Raw genomic sequence first — 17,414 nt, forward strand, 5'->3', positions numbered from 1 at the left:
ATAATTGCAAAAGAATGATGTGCAAAGATACAAAAATAAAAGACTGCGAAAGTGAAGCATAGAGTAGATATAGAGAATGTAAACACTTCAATATGTAAACAGTAAATATTATGGCCACAGCCAAATAATATTGCACATAACATAAAGTGACACAAAGAAAGGGGGCAGAACAGTGGAAAAGCCTTCACTTATCTGATCCATTGCTGAGCTGGGCAAGGGGAACACGTATGATGTTGGTGGGAAAGACAAAAAGCAAAACCCACCACATCAAACCCGGTGTCAGCTAGTAGGCTGAAAGGTAAATTGCCTCAGCAGAGTGACGGGTAAGACTCATGGTACACACATACCCCCTATGCAGCATGCCAGACCCCAACGCCGTTTCACCGTGAAGGCTTAGGCTGGGTTCACATCACGTTTTTGCCATACTGTTTTCAATCCGTTTTTCTAAAGAAAACCGTATGGCAAAAAAAAAAAACGGATGGAACAGTATGGAAAAAAGTAAACCGTATGCGTTTTTAAACAGTATACTGTTTTTAAAAGTGCATACAGTTCTGTCAGTTTTTATAGAAAAAAAAAAACCATACGTTTTTTAAAATTTTGTCCATTTTTAATGGGGACTTTAGGATTCAAATGCGCATGTGCAAAGTAAAAACGTATACGTTTTTCCCATATGGAACCGTATACATGTGCGTTTCCCATTGACGTCCATGTTAAAAAAAAAAACGTATGCGGTTGCAGTACGGTTTTTAAACCGGAGTCAAAACCGTGGTTGACCACAATTTTGTCTCCGGTTTAAAAACCGTACTGCAACCGCATACATTTTTTTAACATGGACGTCAATGGGAAACGCACATGTATACGGTTCCATACGGGAAAAACGTATATGTTTTTACTTTGCACATGCGCATTTGAAACCTAAAGTCCCCACCCAAGACCCCTCCCATTAAAAATGGACAACATTTTCAAAAACGTATGGGGTTTTTTTTCTATAAAAACTGACGGAACTGTATGTACTTTTAAAAACAGTATACTGTTTAAAAACACATACGGTTTACTTTTTTCCATACTGTTCCATCCGTTTTTTTGCCATACGGTTTTCTTTAGAAAAACGGATTGAAAACAGTATGGCAAAAACGTAGTGTGAACCCAGCCTTCCTCGGTTCACATGATGCGGCATCCCGAATCATTATGGTTTTATGCAACGAGGTGGCGCTTGCCCAAGTAATTAGGCTTAAATATGAATCCAAAGCTATATCTGATCATGTCATTATGAGGTTGACCGTTGGGAAAAAAGAGGAGAATAGGACAGGAGGGTTTTTTAAGATCAACCCCCACTGGTTAAACATTTTGGATGATTGGGATAAACTCAAAGAGGAGATAGACGAATTCTGGGAATGGAATAGGGACTCGGCCAAGCTGGGAGTGGTTTGGGATTCCCTGAAAGCTTTTATTAGAGGGTTATTATACGGGGAGATTTGCCAGAAGAAAAAGAGCTTTAGGGCGAAAGAAAGAGAGTTGGAGAAAGAAATTGAGTTGGCAGAAGAAAAGTTAGCAAGGGAATCCACAATCAAACATTTTAAGGAATTAGAAGGCAAGAAGAAAGAACAAAAATTATATTTGGAAGAAAAGGCAGTAAATGCAATTTTTTTCCAAAATCAAATATTGTTTTTTGAAGTTGAAGGAGGCTGCCTGAATAAACAGTTGGGACAAATAATTAGGAACCAGAGGGGTGGGAATTTTATAAAATCTATTCGAGACTCAGAACGGACCCTCAGGGACACAGATGAAGAGGTACAGGGTAGTTTTGTACAGTTCTTTACGAAATTATCTATGACAGAGATAAAATGTACAGTGGGGGAGATAGATGAATTTCTTAGAACTATTAAACTGCCTAGTTTGGGAGATGATAAAAGAGAGAATTTGGAGAAAGCCATTCAATATCAAGAGCTGGAATCAGCGCTAAAATCATTTTCGGGCAATTCAGCACCAAGGACTCATGGACTCCCCTTCGAAGTATATAGAAAACTGGGGCATACTTTAAGTAAACTCCAGGAAGTGATAAATGAATCCTGTAAACAGGGGGTGCTCCCTCAGTCCATGAGTGATGCTCTTATAGTTCTTATCCCGAAAAAGGATAAAGATCGCAGAGAGATGGGATCATACAGAACCATCTCTCTGCTAAATACTGATGTAAAAATGTATTCAAAATTATTGACTCTTCATCTGAAAATGGAAGGATCTTATTGGAAGGGACCAAGTTGGGTTTCTGAAAAATAGGAATGGGCTAGATAATGTCAGGAGAGTTTTTTCTGCTATTCAGGGGGGAAAGAGGGGGGGGCACTCCATCCTGTCATTAGACGCAGAAAAAGCGATTGACAGGGTGGAGTGGGCCTTCCTATGGAAGGTTTTGGACCAGTTGGGGCTGGGACAGAACTATATTGGGTTTATTAAGACACTGTACGGACAACCAAGGGCCAGAATAAAAATTAATAATAGACTATCGGGACAATTTATACTTACTAGAGGCACCCGGCAAGGATGTCCACTTTCACTGTTATTATTTTTGTTATTTATAGAACCATTGGCAGTTTATATTAAAGAAAAGACCAAGTTCCAGGGCTTTGGACCTGGAGGAGATACAGGGAAGATTGCTTTATATGCAGATGATCTTTTGTTGTTTGTAAAGGACCCTGGGACACATATAGGTGACGTAATAAAGGATATTCAAGTTTTTGGGAGTGTGTCGGGTCTCTCTATAAATTGGAAAAAGTCATCACTCATGCTCATTGATGGGAAAAAGGGTGAAAGCTACGGAGAACTTAAAGAGATTATATATCCAGGAAAAATGTAATACTTGGGAATTAACACTAGCAGTAGACCTAAAGATTATATTAAGTTAAATGTGGCTCCATTATTGGAGAGGTTGAAAAAGAAGATAGACATATGTCTCAGGCTCCCGATTGGGATGGTAGAACGTATGGCACTTACAAAGATGGTGGTCCTTCCGCAGCTTTTGTATTATTTAACTGCAGCTCCGGTCTTTATAGGGGAATTTTGGTTTAAAAAAAGCTGCGAAAGTTTGGTAAACACTTTAATTTGGGGGGGGGGGGGGGGGGGGGGGAGTTAGGATTAAGTTAGATATTCTCACCCTCCCAAGATGTAAGGGGGGAATGGGAATTCCAAACTTTAGATTGTACTATTGGGCAGCACAATTGTCACAACTCACAGGGGTGCAAGGCCAGTTATGACATGATCTCCTAAAATTTAAATATAGAGGTAATTGGAAGCACATTTTCGAGGTATTGGAAAGTGACACAAAATTTAGTGGAAATGAAACACTGGGGGTACAAGCAGGGGGGGGGGGTTGGAGGAAAGTTAAAAAAAACTTGTTAGATATCACATGTAATGTGAAATTTACACCCCTCTGGGAAAATTATAGGTTGCCAGAAATTGCAAAAATAGAGCAGCACGATTTGTGGGATAAAAAGGGGGTCTGTTATATAGACCACCTTTTTAGGAATGGTGCACTAAGGGGTAGGGAGTGAATATGAGTTGGAGGAAAAACATGGATTTTGGTTATCCCAGATAGAACATGCAGTAAAATATACAAAAGAAAGGAATCTGCTCTGGGTCCAGGAGCATATATTGATTGATTGATTGATTAGCAGCTGGAAAAAATTAGGGGTGTCAGCACTGTATAAAATTCTACTACAAGGGAAAACAACATTAAAGTGCAGAACTGAGTGGGAGAAAGAGATTCCGGAATTAGATAAGACAAAATGGAGGGACATGATTGGAAGCTTAATGGAGATGTCGGACAATGAAAAACTTAGATTATTACAATTTATTTTGCTCCATAGACTTTATTATACACCAAAGCAGCTCTTTAAATGGAAAATCCGTGCCCGGGCAAGTTGTCCAAAATGTCAGGGAGAAGAGGCAAATCTGTTACATATGACATGGGGGTGTCAGATAGTAAGAAATTTCAGGGATGGTATCCAAAAACAGATAAAGGGGAGATTGGGTATCAGGTTGGAGTTTTCTCCAGAGTTTTTTTTTATTCGGAATGATTCCCAGGCTACCCAAGCTTAGGAAGAAGCTTATTCAAAGCATACTGATACTGGGGAGATTAATAATTATGAGAAAATGGATATCTGTTAATGCACCGAGTATTTCAGAATGGTTTGCAGAAATTGATAGATTAAAAAGTTATGAGAAAATAAGGGGGGAAAAAAAATCTGATAAATTAAAACTAGTCTGGAGTAAGAAAACTCAGATATTGAGGATAAGCATAATATAAAATATAACTTTTAATAAATCATTTAAAACCTTCCGGACCGAAAAATGAAAAATAGAAAATATAGTGCAATGTATTCAACACCAGTAATCAGTGATTTAAAATGGGTTACAAGTGGTAACAGTGACAATGTGGGAAGGTCAGGTCAGATTGGTCAGGTCAGGGACAATTGAGAGGTGGGTGGTACTATTCTCTCTCTTGTCTCTTGCCCTATTACTCCCTTTTTGGCTAGTGTTGCTTCGCCCTTAGAAGGGCGTCCCCACACTGGAACCTGACCCTAATATGCCTTAAATCGCCCGGTGTCCTGAACAGGTTAAAAAAAAAAAAAAAAGGGTTATTATAGGATCTTTTTTTATCTGACTATGCTACAGGGGCTGTAAAGTTAGTGTAGTTCATGATATAGTGTCTGTACCTGTGTGTGACCGTGGTTTCACAATACTTCTGTGATTTTCACCCCAATATTTCTTTTTAACAGCATACAAAATTACTCGTTACTGTCGGGATTTCCCATATTGCAGTGCGTCGAGACCTGACATCACTAGCCAGGTGATCAGCGGGAGCCTGTCCTGCTTCAATTTTGCAACAGCTGTGGGCCCCCTGGTTAGAAAACACTGTGTTTCAATGGGTGGGGTGGCTGATGTGTGGGAGGAAGGTAAGTGATCTCAAACTTTCAAGCATGGAACTGTGGGATGTGTAGTTTAGGGAACAAAATACATCAGGAAATACACAGTTCTGACAGGTAAGTACTAAAATCACCTTATGGTGGATAACCCCTTTAAGTTTTGTGAAATGGCTTCTCTCTTGTGTGAATTCTTAGATGTTTGATAAGATGCGATTTCCCACTAAAACATTTCCCACATTCTGAACATGAAAATGGCTTCTCTCCTGTGTGAAGTTTTTGATGTTTAACAAGATTTGATTTCTGAGTAAAACATTTCCCACATTCTGTGCATGAAAATGGCTTCTCTCCTGTATGAGTTATTTGATGTTTAACAAGAGATGATTTCTGAGTAAAACATTTTTCACATTCTGAACATGAAAATGGCTTCTCTCCTGTGTGAGTTCTTTGATGATCAACAAGAGACGATTTATGAGTAAAACATTTCCCACATCCTGTGCATGAAAATGGCTTCTCTCCTGTGTGAGTTTTTTGATGTTCAAAAAGATTTGATTTCTTAATAAAACCTTTTCCACATTCTGTGCATAAAAATTGATTCTCCCCTTTATGAGTTATTTGATGTTCAACAAGATTTGATTTCTGAGTAAAACATTTCCCACATTTTCTGCATGAAAATGTCCTTTTTACTGTGTGAGCCATCTGATGTTTAACAAGATATGATTTTGTAGTAAAACATTTCCCACATTGTGAGCATGAAAATGGTCTCTCCCCTGTGTGAGTTTTTTTATGTTGAATAAGTTGTGATTGCTGAGTAAAACTTTTCCCACATTCCGAACATAAAAATGGCTTCTCTCCTGTGTGAGTTTTTTGATGTACAACAAGAATTGATTTCTTTGCAAAACTTTTCCCACATTCTGAACATTTAAATGGCCTCTCTCCTGTGTGAGTTTTTTGATGATCGACAAGATATGATTTCTGAGTGAAACATTTCCCACATTCTGAGCATGAAAATGGCTTCTCTCCTGTGTGAGTGTTTTTATGTTGAATAAGATGTGATTTCTGAGTAAAACCTTTTCCACATTCTGAACATGAAAATGGCTTCTCACCTGTGTGAGTTTTTTCATGTCCAACAAGATTTGATTTCTGAGTAAAACATTTTTCACATTTTGAACATGAATATGGCTTCTCACCTGTGTGAATTTTCTTATGTTCAGCAAGAGACCACTGATGAGTAAAACATTTCCCACATTCTGCACATGAAAATGGCTTCTCCCCTGTGTGGGTTCTTTGATGTTTAACAAGATCTGATTTCTGAGTAAAACCTTTCCTGCAGAGTGAACATGAAAATGGCTTCTCTCCTGTGTGACTCATTTGATGTGTAACAAGACTTGATTTCACAGTATAACATTTTCCACATTCTGCACATGAAAATGGTTTCTCCTTATTTTGCTGAACATCCTGTGATGACTGAGAAGACAGGACCTGTATATAAGGATGAGATGACAGATCTTGGCTGTGAAGGGCTGAGGGTGTATCTGGGATAATGGAATGTTCTTCATATGTATCTTGTGTGATATCATCATTTGATTTATAATCTGAAGATATAAGATTCTCCTCTGATCTCCTGGTACAGTCATCTGCCAAGAATAAAATATTTAATTTTTTAGTAATTACCCCTTAAACCCCAGGAAATGTTGTTTATGCATTTCATTTTTTCATCCTCCCCTCTTAAATTTCCATCTACAGAGTAATATGGGGGACTTGTTTTATGTAAGAGCAATTGTATTTTGCAATGACACCCTTCATTTTACCATAAAATATACTGCTGAACATAACAATGTGCCGTATTTTTTGCCGTATAAGACGCACTTTTTCTTCCCCAAAACTGGGGGGGAAAAGTCGGTGCGTCTTATACGGCGAATACACCCCTATTGCGGCGGTCCCTGCGGCCATCAACGGCCGGGACCCGCGGCTAATACAGGACATCACCGATCGCGGTGATGCCCTGTATTAACCCTTCAGACGCGGTGATCAAAGCTGACCGCCACGTCTGAAGGGAAAGTGACACTAACCCGGCTGCTCAGTCGGGCTGTTCGGGACCACCGCGATTTCACCGCGAACAGCCCGACTGAATGGCCGGGTTAGTGATTACAGGACACCGGGAGGGACCTTACCTGCCTCCTCGGTGTCTTCTCCATTCAGGGATCCCCTGTATGGCCGGCGCTCTCCTTCCTCGTCATCACGTCGTCGCATACGTGCGTCTGCGTGCGTAACGACGTGATGGCGGCGACGGAGAGCGAGGATACCCGGCCGGCAGCAGAGACGTTCCGGAGCGACGGGGACACGGCGACAGCGCTGGAGCGACATCCAGGGCAGTGGTGACGGGTCCGGAGCGGCGGGGACACGTGAGTATTACCTCCTATGCAGTGGTCTTCAATCTGCGGACCTCCAGATGTTGCAAAACTACAACTCCCAGCATGCCCGGACAGCCAACGGCTGTCCGGGCATGCTGGGAGTTGTAGTTTTGCAACATCTGGAAGTCCGCAGGTTGAAGACCACTATTGGGTTCAAAATCTTTATTTTTTTAGATTTTGCACCTATAAATTGGGTGCGTCTTATACGCCGGTGCGTCCTATAGGGCGAAAAATACGGTAATTCAGATAAAATCAAAATGAAGATGAAATTTACTTTTTTAGCTTTCTGTCTATAAAGTTGTGTAAGTTGTGATCAGCATACCACAAGGAATCATAAGACTTGCTGTGCATGCCTTATGCTTACCGGTTTTAGCTGATGTGGCAGGCATGGAGTTTTCAGCCATCTTGATTCTATTTCAGAACAGAAATTTTTTTCTCATCCTGCGTACAATTCTTATGAATCCTCTGACTTTGCAGAGAGTGGGGGTGGAGTCTCATCACTGCCATTCCCCTAATAAGACCAACATAATCACCTGACTGAACTCTAGAACAAGAAGCCTGAACGGCTGAGACTCATAAGTGGTTTGGAGTCAGTTCATACTACATGCAGTCTTGATGCGTTTTCTTACTGATAGCGCATTTTTATAGTAATATTGCCACAAGGCGAAAGAGATTTGACCTATGATCCCAACTGTGATGTATGAAGATATGAAGTCTTCAGGCTGTGCTCACAGATAGCATTTTATTGCATTTTTGACACATTTTTAATTGCAGTTAATAGAATAATTTTGCAAAAATTTGGGGAACATCATGGCAAAAATCCAGCAAAAATGCAATGTGTGAACACAGCCTCTGATATCCTGTTCCCATAAAGATAGCAGCAGTATACACAGAGAGCTGGAGGGGAGGTGCATAACTACTATATATCCTGATCACACAGAGTTAGCAGCCGTAGTATACAGGTAGAGCTAGGAGGAGAAGTGTTTTACTATATATTCTGATCCCATAGAAATATCAGCAGTATACAGACAGAGGTGCAGGGGTGGCGTATAACTACTATATATCCTGATCCTATAGAGATTGCAGGAGCAGTATACAGAGAGCTGGAGGGGGGGAGGTTTTTAACACACACACACACATATATATATATATACATATATATATATATATTGGTTATGAAGAGATAGCAGCAGCAGTACACAGATAGAGCTGGAGGTGCGGTGTATAACTACTATGTATCCTGATCCCATAGAAGTAGCAGCAGTATACGGATAGAGCTGGAGAGGAGGTGTATAGCTACTATATATCCTGATCCCATAGAAATAGCAGCTGTCATGTAATGGACCTCCTGTTGGGCAGGGAAGAATTGAGCTTTAAGCTGACCCGAAACCGCTTTCTCTGCCTACTTGCATAGCCACCCTAAAACAGTGGTTCTACAACTAGGATACAGTCCATACGCTACCTTAAGTGCAGGGGCGTCATGGACAAAACAATAATCAAGAACTGTACAAGGTCGGGGACACAAGTCAGGAAACCAGAATACTAAATAACGGCAGAAATACAAAGTAGTAAACAGACGTCAGGGAAACATGGCGGCAGGTATATAGTGGACAGACATCAACCCAAGAACCAAAGCAAGACACACAGCAGGTATGAAACAGCAGGTATGATTATATGATCTGACCCGGATACTATGAAATATATTACTGCGTGACTAGACCAGGAATATAGAGGAGTAACATTATAGCTCAGACACTATATAGATCAGTGATTGTGTACAGAGGAGACTATAGATCAGTGATTGTGTACAGAGGAGACTATAGATCAGTGATCATGTACAGAGGAGACTATATAGATCAGTAATCATGTACAGAGGAGACTATAGATCAGTGGTCATGTACAGAGGACACTATAGATCAGTGATCATGTACAGAGGACACTATAGATCAGCGATCATGTACAGTGGACACTACAGATCAGTGATCATGTACAGAGGACACTATAGATCAGTGATCATGTACAGAGGACACTATAGATCAGTGATCATGTACAGAGGACACTATAGATCAGTGATCATGTAGAGAGGACACTATATAGATCAGTGATCATGTACAGAGGACACTATATAGATCAGTGATCATGTACAGCGGAGACTATAGATCAGTGATCATATACAGAGGAGACTATAGATCAGTGATCATGTACAAAGGACATTATAGATCAGTGAACATGTACAGGGGAGACTATATAGATCAGTGATCATATACAGAGGAGACTATAGATCAGTGATCATGTACAGAGGACACTATATAGATCAGTGATCATGTACAGAGGACACTATATAGATCAGTGATAATGTACAGCGGAGACTATAGATCAGTGATCATATACAGAGGAGACTATATAGATCAGTGATAATGTACAGAGGACACTATAGATCGGTGATCATGTACAGAGGACACTATATAGATCAGTGATCATGTACAGAGGACACTATATAGATCAGTGATCATGTACAGAGGAGAGTATAGATCAGTGATCATGTACAGAGGAGACTATATAGATCAGTGATCATGTACAGAGGACACTATAGATCAGTGATCATGTACAGAGGACATTATATAGATCAGTGATTATGTACAGAGGACACTATAGATCAGTGATCATGTACAGAGGAGACTATATAGATCAGTGATAATGTACAGAGGACATTATATAGATCAGTGATTATGTACAGAGGACACTATAGATCAGTGATCATGTACAGAGGACACTATATAGATCAGTGATAATGTACAGAGGACACTATAGATCGGTGATCATGTACAGAGGACACTATAGATCAGTTATCATGTACAGAGGATACTATATAGATCAGTGATCATGTACAGAGGACACTATAGATCAGTTATCATGTACAGAGGACACTATAGATCAGTGATCATGTACAGAGGAGACTATATAGATCAGTGATCATGTACAGAGGACACTATAGATCAGTGATCATGTACAGAGGACACTATATAGATCAGTGATCATGTACAGAGGACACTATATAGATCAGTGATCATGTACAGCGGAGACTATAGATCAGTGATCATATACAGAGGAGACTATAGATCAGTGATCATGTACAAAGGACATTATAGATCAGTGATCATGTACAGAGGAGACTATATAGATCAGTGATCATATACAGAGGAGACTATAGATCAGTGATCATGTACAGAGGACACTATAGATCAGTGATCATGTGCAGAGGACACTATATAGATCAGTGATAATGTACAGAGGACACTATAGATCAGTGATCATGTACAGAGGACACTATAGATCAGTGATAATGTACAGAGGACACTATAGATAAGTGATCATGTACAGAGGACACTATAGATCGGTGATCATGTACAGAGGACACTATAGATCAGTGATCATGTACAGAGGACACTATAGATCGGTGATCATGTACAGAGGACACTATATAGATCAGTGATAATGTACAGAGGACACTATAGATCGGTGATCATGTACAGAGGACACTATATAGATCAGTGATAATGTACAGAGGACACTATAGATCGGTGATCATGTACAGAGGACACTATATAGATCAGTGATCATGTACAGAGGATACTATAGATCAGTGATAATGTACAGAGGAGACTATAGATCAGTGATCATGTACAGAGGACACTATAGATCAGTGATAATGTACAGAGGACACTATAGATAAGTGATCATGTACAGAGGATACTATTTGTCAGTGATCATGTACAGAAGACACTATAGATCAGTGATCATGTAAAGAGAACACTATAGATCAGTGATCATGTACAGAGGAGACTATATAGATCAGTGATCATATACAGAGGAGACTATAGATCAGTGATCATGTACAGAGGACACTATAGATCAGTGATCATGTGCAGAGGACACTATATAGATCAGTGATAATGTACAGAGGACACTATAGATTGGTGATCATGTACAGAGGACACAATATAGATCAGTGATCATGTACAGAGGATACTATAGATCAGTGATAATGTACAGAGGAGACTATAGATCAGTGATCATGTACAGAGGACACTATAGATCAGTGATCATGTACAGAGGACACTATAGATCAGTGATAATGTACAGAGGACACTATAGATAAGTGATCATGTACAGAGGATACTATTTGTCAGTGATCATGTACAGAAGACACTATAGATCAGTGATCATGTAAAGAGAACACTATAGATCAGTGATCATGTACAGAGGAGACTATAGATCAGTGATCATGTACAGAGGACACTATATAGATCAGTGATTATGTACAGAGGACACTATAGATCGGTGATCATGTACAGAGGACATTATATAGATCAGTGATCATGTACAGAGGATACTATTTGTCAGTGATCATGTACAGAAGACACTATAGATCAGTGATCATGTAAAGAGAACACTATAGATCAGTGATCATGTACAGAGGAGACTATAGATCAGTGATCATGTACAGAGGACACTATATAGATCAGTGATTATGTACAGAGGACACTATAGATAAGTGATCATGTACAGAGGACACTATATAGATCAGTGATCATGTACAGAGGACACTATAGATCAGTGATCATGTACAGAGGACACTATATAGATCAGTGATCATGTACAGAGGACACTATATAGATCAGTGATCATGTACAGAGGACACTATAGATCGGTGATCATGTACAGAGGACACTATATAGATCAGTGATCATGAACAGAGGATACTATAGATCAGTGATAATGTACAGAGGAAACTATAGATCAGTGATCATGTACAGAGGACACTATAGATCAGTGATCATGTACAGAGGACACTATAGATCAGTGATAATGTACAGAGGACACTATAGATCAGTGATAATGTACAGAGGACACTATAGATAAGTGATCATGTACAGAGGATACTATTTGTCAGTGATCATTTACAGAAGACACTATAGATCAGTGATCATATACAGAGGAGATACATATACTTACCATCATGCTCCTGGGGCCTGGATGAGGCGCGGTTCAGAACCAAACGGCCGTCATCAATGTGTAAGTTCCTTTCCTTGTAGAATCCCCGCACATCATGTAACAATGTGACAGTGTTGTCTGTATGAAACAAGATACACAGCGCTGGTAAGTGCCCAGTTTTTCTTCCTTCCAGATGTATAACTGGGACTATGTGATGTGGACTATGTAACAGCAGTATATTTAAGCACATAATCCGGTGTACGGTGAAGTCCTGGAACGAATGGTCTACAGGCGGCGCCAACCATGTCCTTTTGGTGAACGTTGAATGATTCTATCATGTACCAGATCACCAAAGCCGGGAGCTTGTGTTATATTGGGCTCAGGCAGAGGCGGCTCATCAGGGACGTCATCTACTCAGGACCTTCCAAGAGGACAAAGATGTGAGGACAACAGCGACATCAACAATGTCATCTCCCGGATATTCTTCTCAGAGCAAACACTTAGGCTAGGTTCAGACTATGGAATTTCCGCCTGCAATTCGGCTTTGAAATTTCAGGCGGAAATTCCGCTTGCTAAAATGTATTGTGTAGTGAATGGGTTTCCGTTCACAAATTCTCACTTCGGAATTTGTGAAGCGGAATTTGTGAACGGAAAATCCGCTTGGAAATTTCCGCCTGAAGAATGGCGGTGCTCTTCAGGCGGAAATACTCGTGGAACACATTGCAGTCTATTGGAGACTGCAGTGTCCGCGTGGTCCTAGCGCCGACTGATTCAGTCGACGCTGGCCGCACTCGGAATCTCCGGGCGAAAATTTTCCGCCCGGAGATTCCGTAGTCTGAACCTAGCCTTACAATGATGGAACAAAGGATGTAAAAAGAAGAGCGAGAAGAGAAGAACAGATTCCACATCTTGGTCACCTGCTTGCAGAAGAAATCAAGGAGGATCTGGAGCTAAGACTTGAGGAGGATCAGGAGGAGTTGGTGGAGGAAGGGGACATGAAATTTGAATCTCACAATCCCGATTGCAAAAAGTATTCTCCATACTGTACTGCCACCCATACATAGTCAGATGTCTCCAACATTGTCCATTATGTTCCAAACTACACGGCTTCTGCTGAGATCCCTATCCTGGCTGCACAGGGTAAATCTAACAAACCTGAAACTGATCCAAAAAAGGGATAATTTTTGGACCATTTTATCATTTTAAAAAGCGTGAAAAAAAATCTGTGTATGTTTTGCAAATTGGAATCAAAACAAATTTCAAAAGATTGACTAAGAACTGCGATGGTCGGTACATGTAGCTGTCTTCATGTTTTTTGGATACATATCCAGATGTTTTCAGGATGATTTTTTTTTAGTAAAGCTTCTGTTTTTATTTTATCTGGGAGCTGGATCGTCTGTTGGTTTCCTGCCCCATGTACAATATACATCAGGATGCCATAAATCTTACTGCGTAAGAGCTCACTGAGGATGGAGGGGTCAGCAACAAAAATGATGATGCCTGCGGATGTTAAAATGCACATGGAGGTATTAAGAAGAACCAATGGCTTTTTTACAAACATTCTAAAAATTTGAAATCCAAAAGGAAACTAATAGTCCGGCACTGCCGCCTGCACAATCCGCCACTCAAACCGGCAAGGGAAGTCTCAATAGGTAGAAGTAGTAAGTGGTGCTCTGACTACTAATCCTACGATAAGCAACATACAGAAGTTCAGACAGTCGCCATTCACCATTTCTTCATGAACTTCTTTATTTTATTGATACATACTCACATATGTATGCTGGGGTGGACAAATTGGGGGAATTACAGCAAGGCTACAGCAGCCGTTTCGCATGTCTTCATGCTTCATCGGGCCTCTGGAGGCCCGATGAAGCACAAATACATGCGAAACGGCTGCTGTAGCCTTGCTGTTCGTCCACCCCAGAATATACAGTATATGTGAGTATGTATCAATAAAATAAAGAAGTTCATGAAGTAATGGCGAGTGCCGACTGGACTTCTTATGAACAGTATGATTCTAAAAATTCTCCCTTCTGGTTTTATATCGAGGGTCTTAGAGTGTGGCTATCCAGTACTAAACTTTCTTGCCCATGCTCAAAATACGTCTGTCAGTGTTCAAGCAAGCTCTTCCCAGTTTCTCCGAGGGCCAGGCTGGTTCCGCCTTCGTCGCAAACGGCCATGTTTGGTCATCATAGTCGTCATCATCACTGTTGCCTTGTTTAGGTTCCTCATGCCCTATGCCTTCGACAGATTCCGTCTCCAAATCTTCTCAGGTCCCACTTCCTCATGCTCCTCATCCAACTTCTCCTCAAGGAGAACATCTGTTTTTGGAGCAAACGCTCACGGTGATGACTGAGCAAAGAGGAATGTGGGAGGGTTCACATCTGTCTAGTAGCAGAACGCTGCCAGACAAATGTGAACTTACCCCCATCCCTCTTTGCTCAGTCATCACCATGAGCGTTTGTTCCAGAAGGAATATCAGCGAATCTTGTTGCCTTTTTGAAAGGCCTCAGCACGTGACCGGAGCACGTGATTGGGCGAACTGTTGTTTGCAGGGTATAGATTCCACAATACATAACTAACAGGATAGAGGTGGAGGACAGGACAAGATGAGAGGGATTTGGAGCTGCAGCAGCAGAGGCATGGTTTTCTTCACATTGTGGGGAATGTCCATTGTCCCATTTGGCCTTGTGATGCCGCTCCATGTGCTTACTCAGAGCGGTAGTTCCTAAACTCGGGCCCTGGCCAAGCCTTACTTTTTGTAAGTGCACAGTGTCCATTTTCTGTATCACGTAAAGTAGAAAAGAATTTCCACATGGCAGAATACTCCATAGGTACCCCTCCACCTGTGTATCCCCCTTTGGAAGGCTTTTTTCTGGAGCTTACAGATACAGAACCATAGCCGTCACCTACTCTCGAGCTGATCATACTAGCAGTCCCATGTCTGGTACGTCTGACAGATGTTTTGGCCCTACCTCGGCTCCGCTCTTCATCACTGACAGTGCGATTATTTCCCTCCTGCTCTGAAGACGCCACCTCCCACATCCTGTCCAAAACTACATCATCATCAAACTCCTCATCATCCCCGCCACTCCCCATAGTATGAACTTCTGATGTCTGATCATGGGCTCCTTGCTCCTCCTCAGCACATCCACCATGATGCCTTACAGTATCGCCACCACGCCTACCCCCACCAGTCCCATTAGTGCTGTGCTCAGTCCCTATTTCCCCCTCCACCACCTCAGCATATTCTCCAAAGGCTTACTGTGACACAACTCTTCCTCATGACTAGTGCTATCCTTCTGCTTAGTGCTGCCACGGGAGGAGGGAAGGAGCAATCACAGACAGTGTTTCTCTGGCAGGGATCTTAAGTGTGCACAATAAGATGTTCTCTGCAAGATGGCGACCGCAACGTTGTACATAGGATTTTATTATTTATTTAGATTGCCTCTTAATTGGCCTGAAAGCTGTATGCAAGCAATTATTGGCTTACCTAGGGTCATGCGATCTTTGCTCATTGCCACTCTGATGGGAATGATGGGTTTGTTCTCCCACTGCCACAAACTGAGGCATATAAACAGTGTGTGGTGAACAGACAGAGCAGAACAGTTTGTCGGACACAGAAGGGGGACTAACTATAGAAAGGGGACACAGAAGGGCCTGTGGTCCAAAATTTGCCTTGGGGAACAAATTACTCTAATTACACCACTACTTCTATTAAAAAATTATTGCAGCTGGTGACCAAGTAAAATCTGTGACTCTTTTCTGCATTTAGTGGTTACTACTTACCTGGGCAGTTACCTGTAGGAATGTCCTCCTTATACTGCTCATCACCGCTCACATCTGTCTGTTCTTCTTCTTCCTTTATGTCTGTAGCATTAATATAGATCAGATCCTTCCCTGTAGGAATGTCCTCCTTATACTGCTCATCACCGCTCACATCTGTCGTTTCTTCCTTTATGTATGTTGTATTAATATCAATCAGATCTTTCCCTGTAAGAATGTGCTCCTTATACTGCTCATCACCGCTAACATCTGTCTCTTCTTCTTCCTTTATGTCTGTAGCATCACTATAGATCAGATCTTTTCCTCTAGTAATGCCCTCCTTATACTGCTTATCACGCCTCACCTCTGTCTCTTCTTCTTCCTTTATGTCTCTAGTATTAATATTGATCAGATCTTTCTCTGTAAGAATGTGCTCCTTATACTGCTCAGCACCGCTCACATCTGTCTCTTCTTCTTCTTCCTTTATGTCTGTGGCATTAAAATAGATCAGATCTTTCCCTGAACTAATGTCCTCCTTATACTGCTCATCGCCCCTCACAACTGTATCTTCTTCTTTCCTTATGTCTGTAGCATTAATATAGATCAGACCTTTCCCTGTAGGAATGTCCTTATACTGCTCATTACCACCCACATCAGTCTCTTCTTTTTCCTTTAAGTCTGTAGCAGTAATAAAGATCAGATCTTTCCCTTTAGGAATGTCCTCCTTATACTGCTCATCACCGCTCACATCTGTCTCTTCTTCTTCCTTTATGTCTGTAGCATTAATATAGATCAGATCATTCCCTGTAGGAATGTCCTCCTTATACTGCTCATCACCGCTCATATCTGTCTCTTCTTCTTCCTTTATGTCTGTAGCATTAATATAGATCACATCTTTCACTGTAGGAATGTCCTCCTTATACTGCTCATCACTGCTCACATCAGTCTCTGGAGCATTAATGTTGTTCAGATCTTCTCCCTGATTCATAAGATATGGAAGAAATATTATAAAAGTCATCAGACAGTAGGATAAGTCACTTATGTTGGAGATGAGGAGTCATGGAGGGTGAGGGGACTGACCACAAGAGCTTCACAGCCCTTCTACAGATCATAGGGAATATCTCCATCTACCTGATCATCCTGTGGAAGAAGAGGACGGGGACACCTCTCTGGTGCTGTTCTCTTAATGGATCTGACCGTAGGGAACACATATAGAGACTGAATTCATTCTTTACATAAAAATAATGAGAGGACGTATGCATATAGTCATGTCTATTACCTGGTGATGTGAGGGGCTGCTGATCCTCCATCATCACCTGATCAT

The 17,414-nt window shown here is 41.1% G+C and overlaps 1 protein-coding gene across 1 annotated transcript in view; it reads right to left on the reverse strand.

The window, feature by feature from the left end:
- Positions 1–3,142: 3,142 nt before the first annotated feature.
- LOC130298698 (zinc finger protein 420-like) overlaps positions 3,143–17,414 on the reverse strand; it is a 166,399-nt gene continuing 152,127 nt past the window's right edge. Inside the window, exon 9 of the mRNA XM_056551361.1 lies at positions 3,143–6,238. Within this exon, the coding sequence (XP_056407336.1) occupies positions 5,073–6,238 (1,166 nt within the window). The 3' untranslated portion in view covers positions 3,143–5,072. The remainder of the gene's footprint in view (positions 6,239–17,414) is intronic.

This window comes from Hyla sarda, chromosome 1, assembly GCF_029499605.1.
Source record: "Hyla sarda isolate aHylSar1 chromosome 1, aHylSar1.hap1, whole genome shotgun sequence".
Taxonomy (NCBI): Eukaryota; Metazoa; Chordata; class Amphibia; order Anura; family Hylidae; genus Hyla; species Hyla sarda.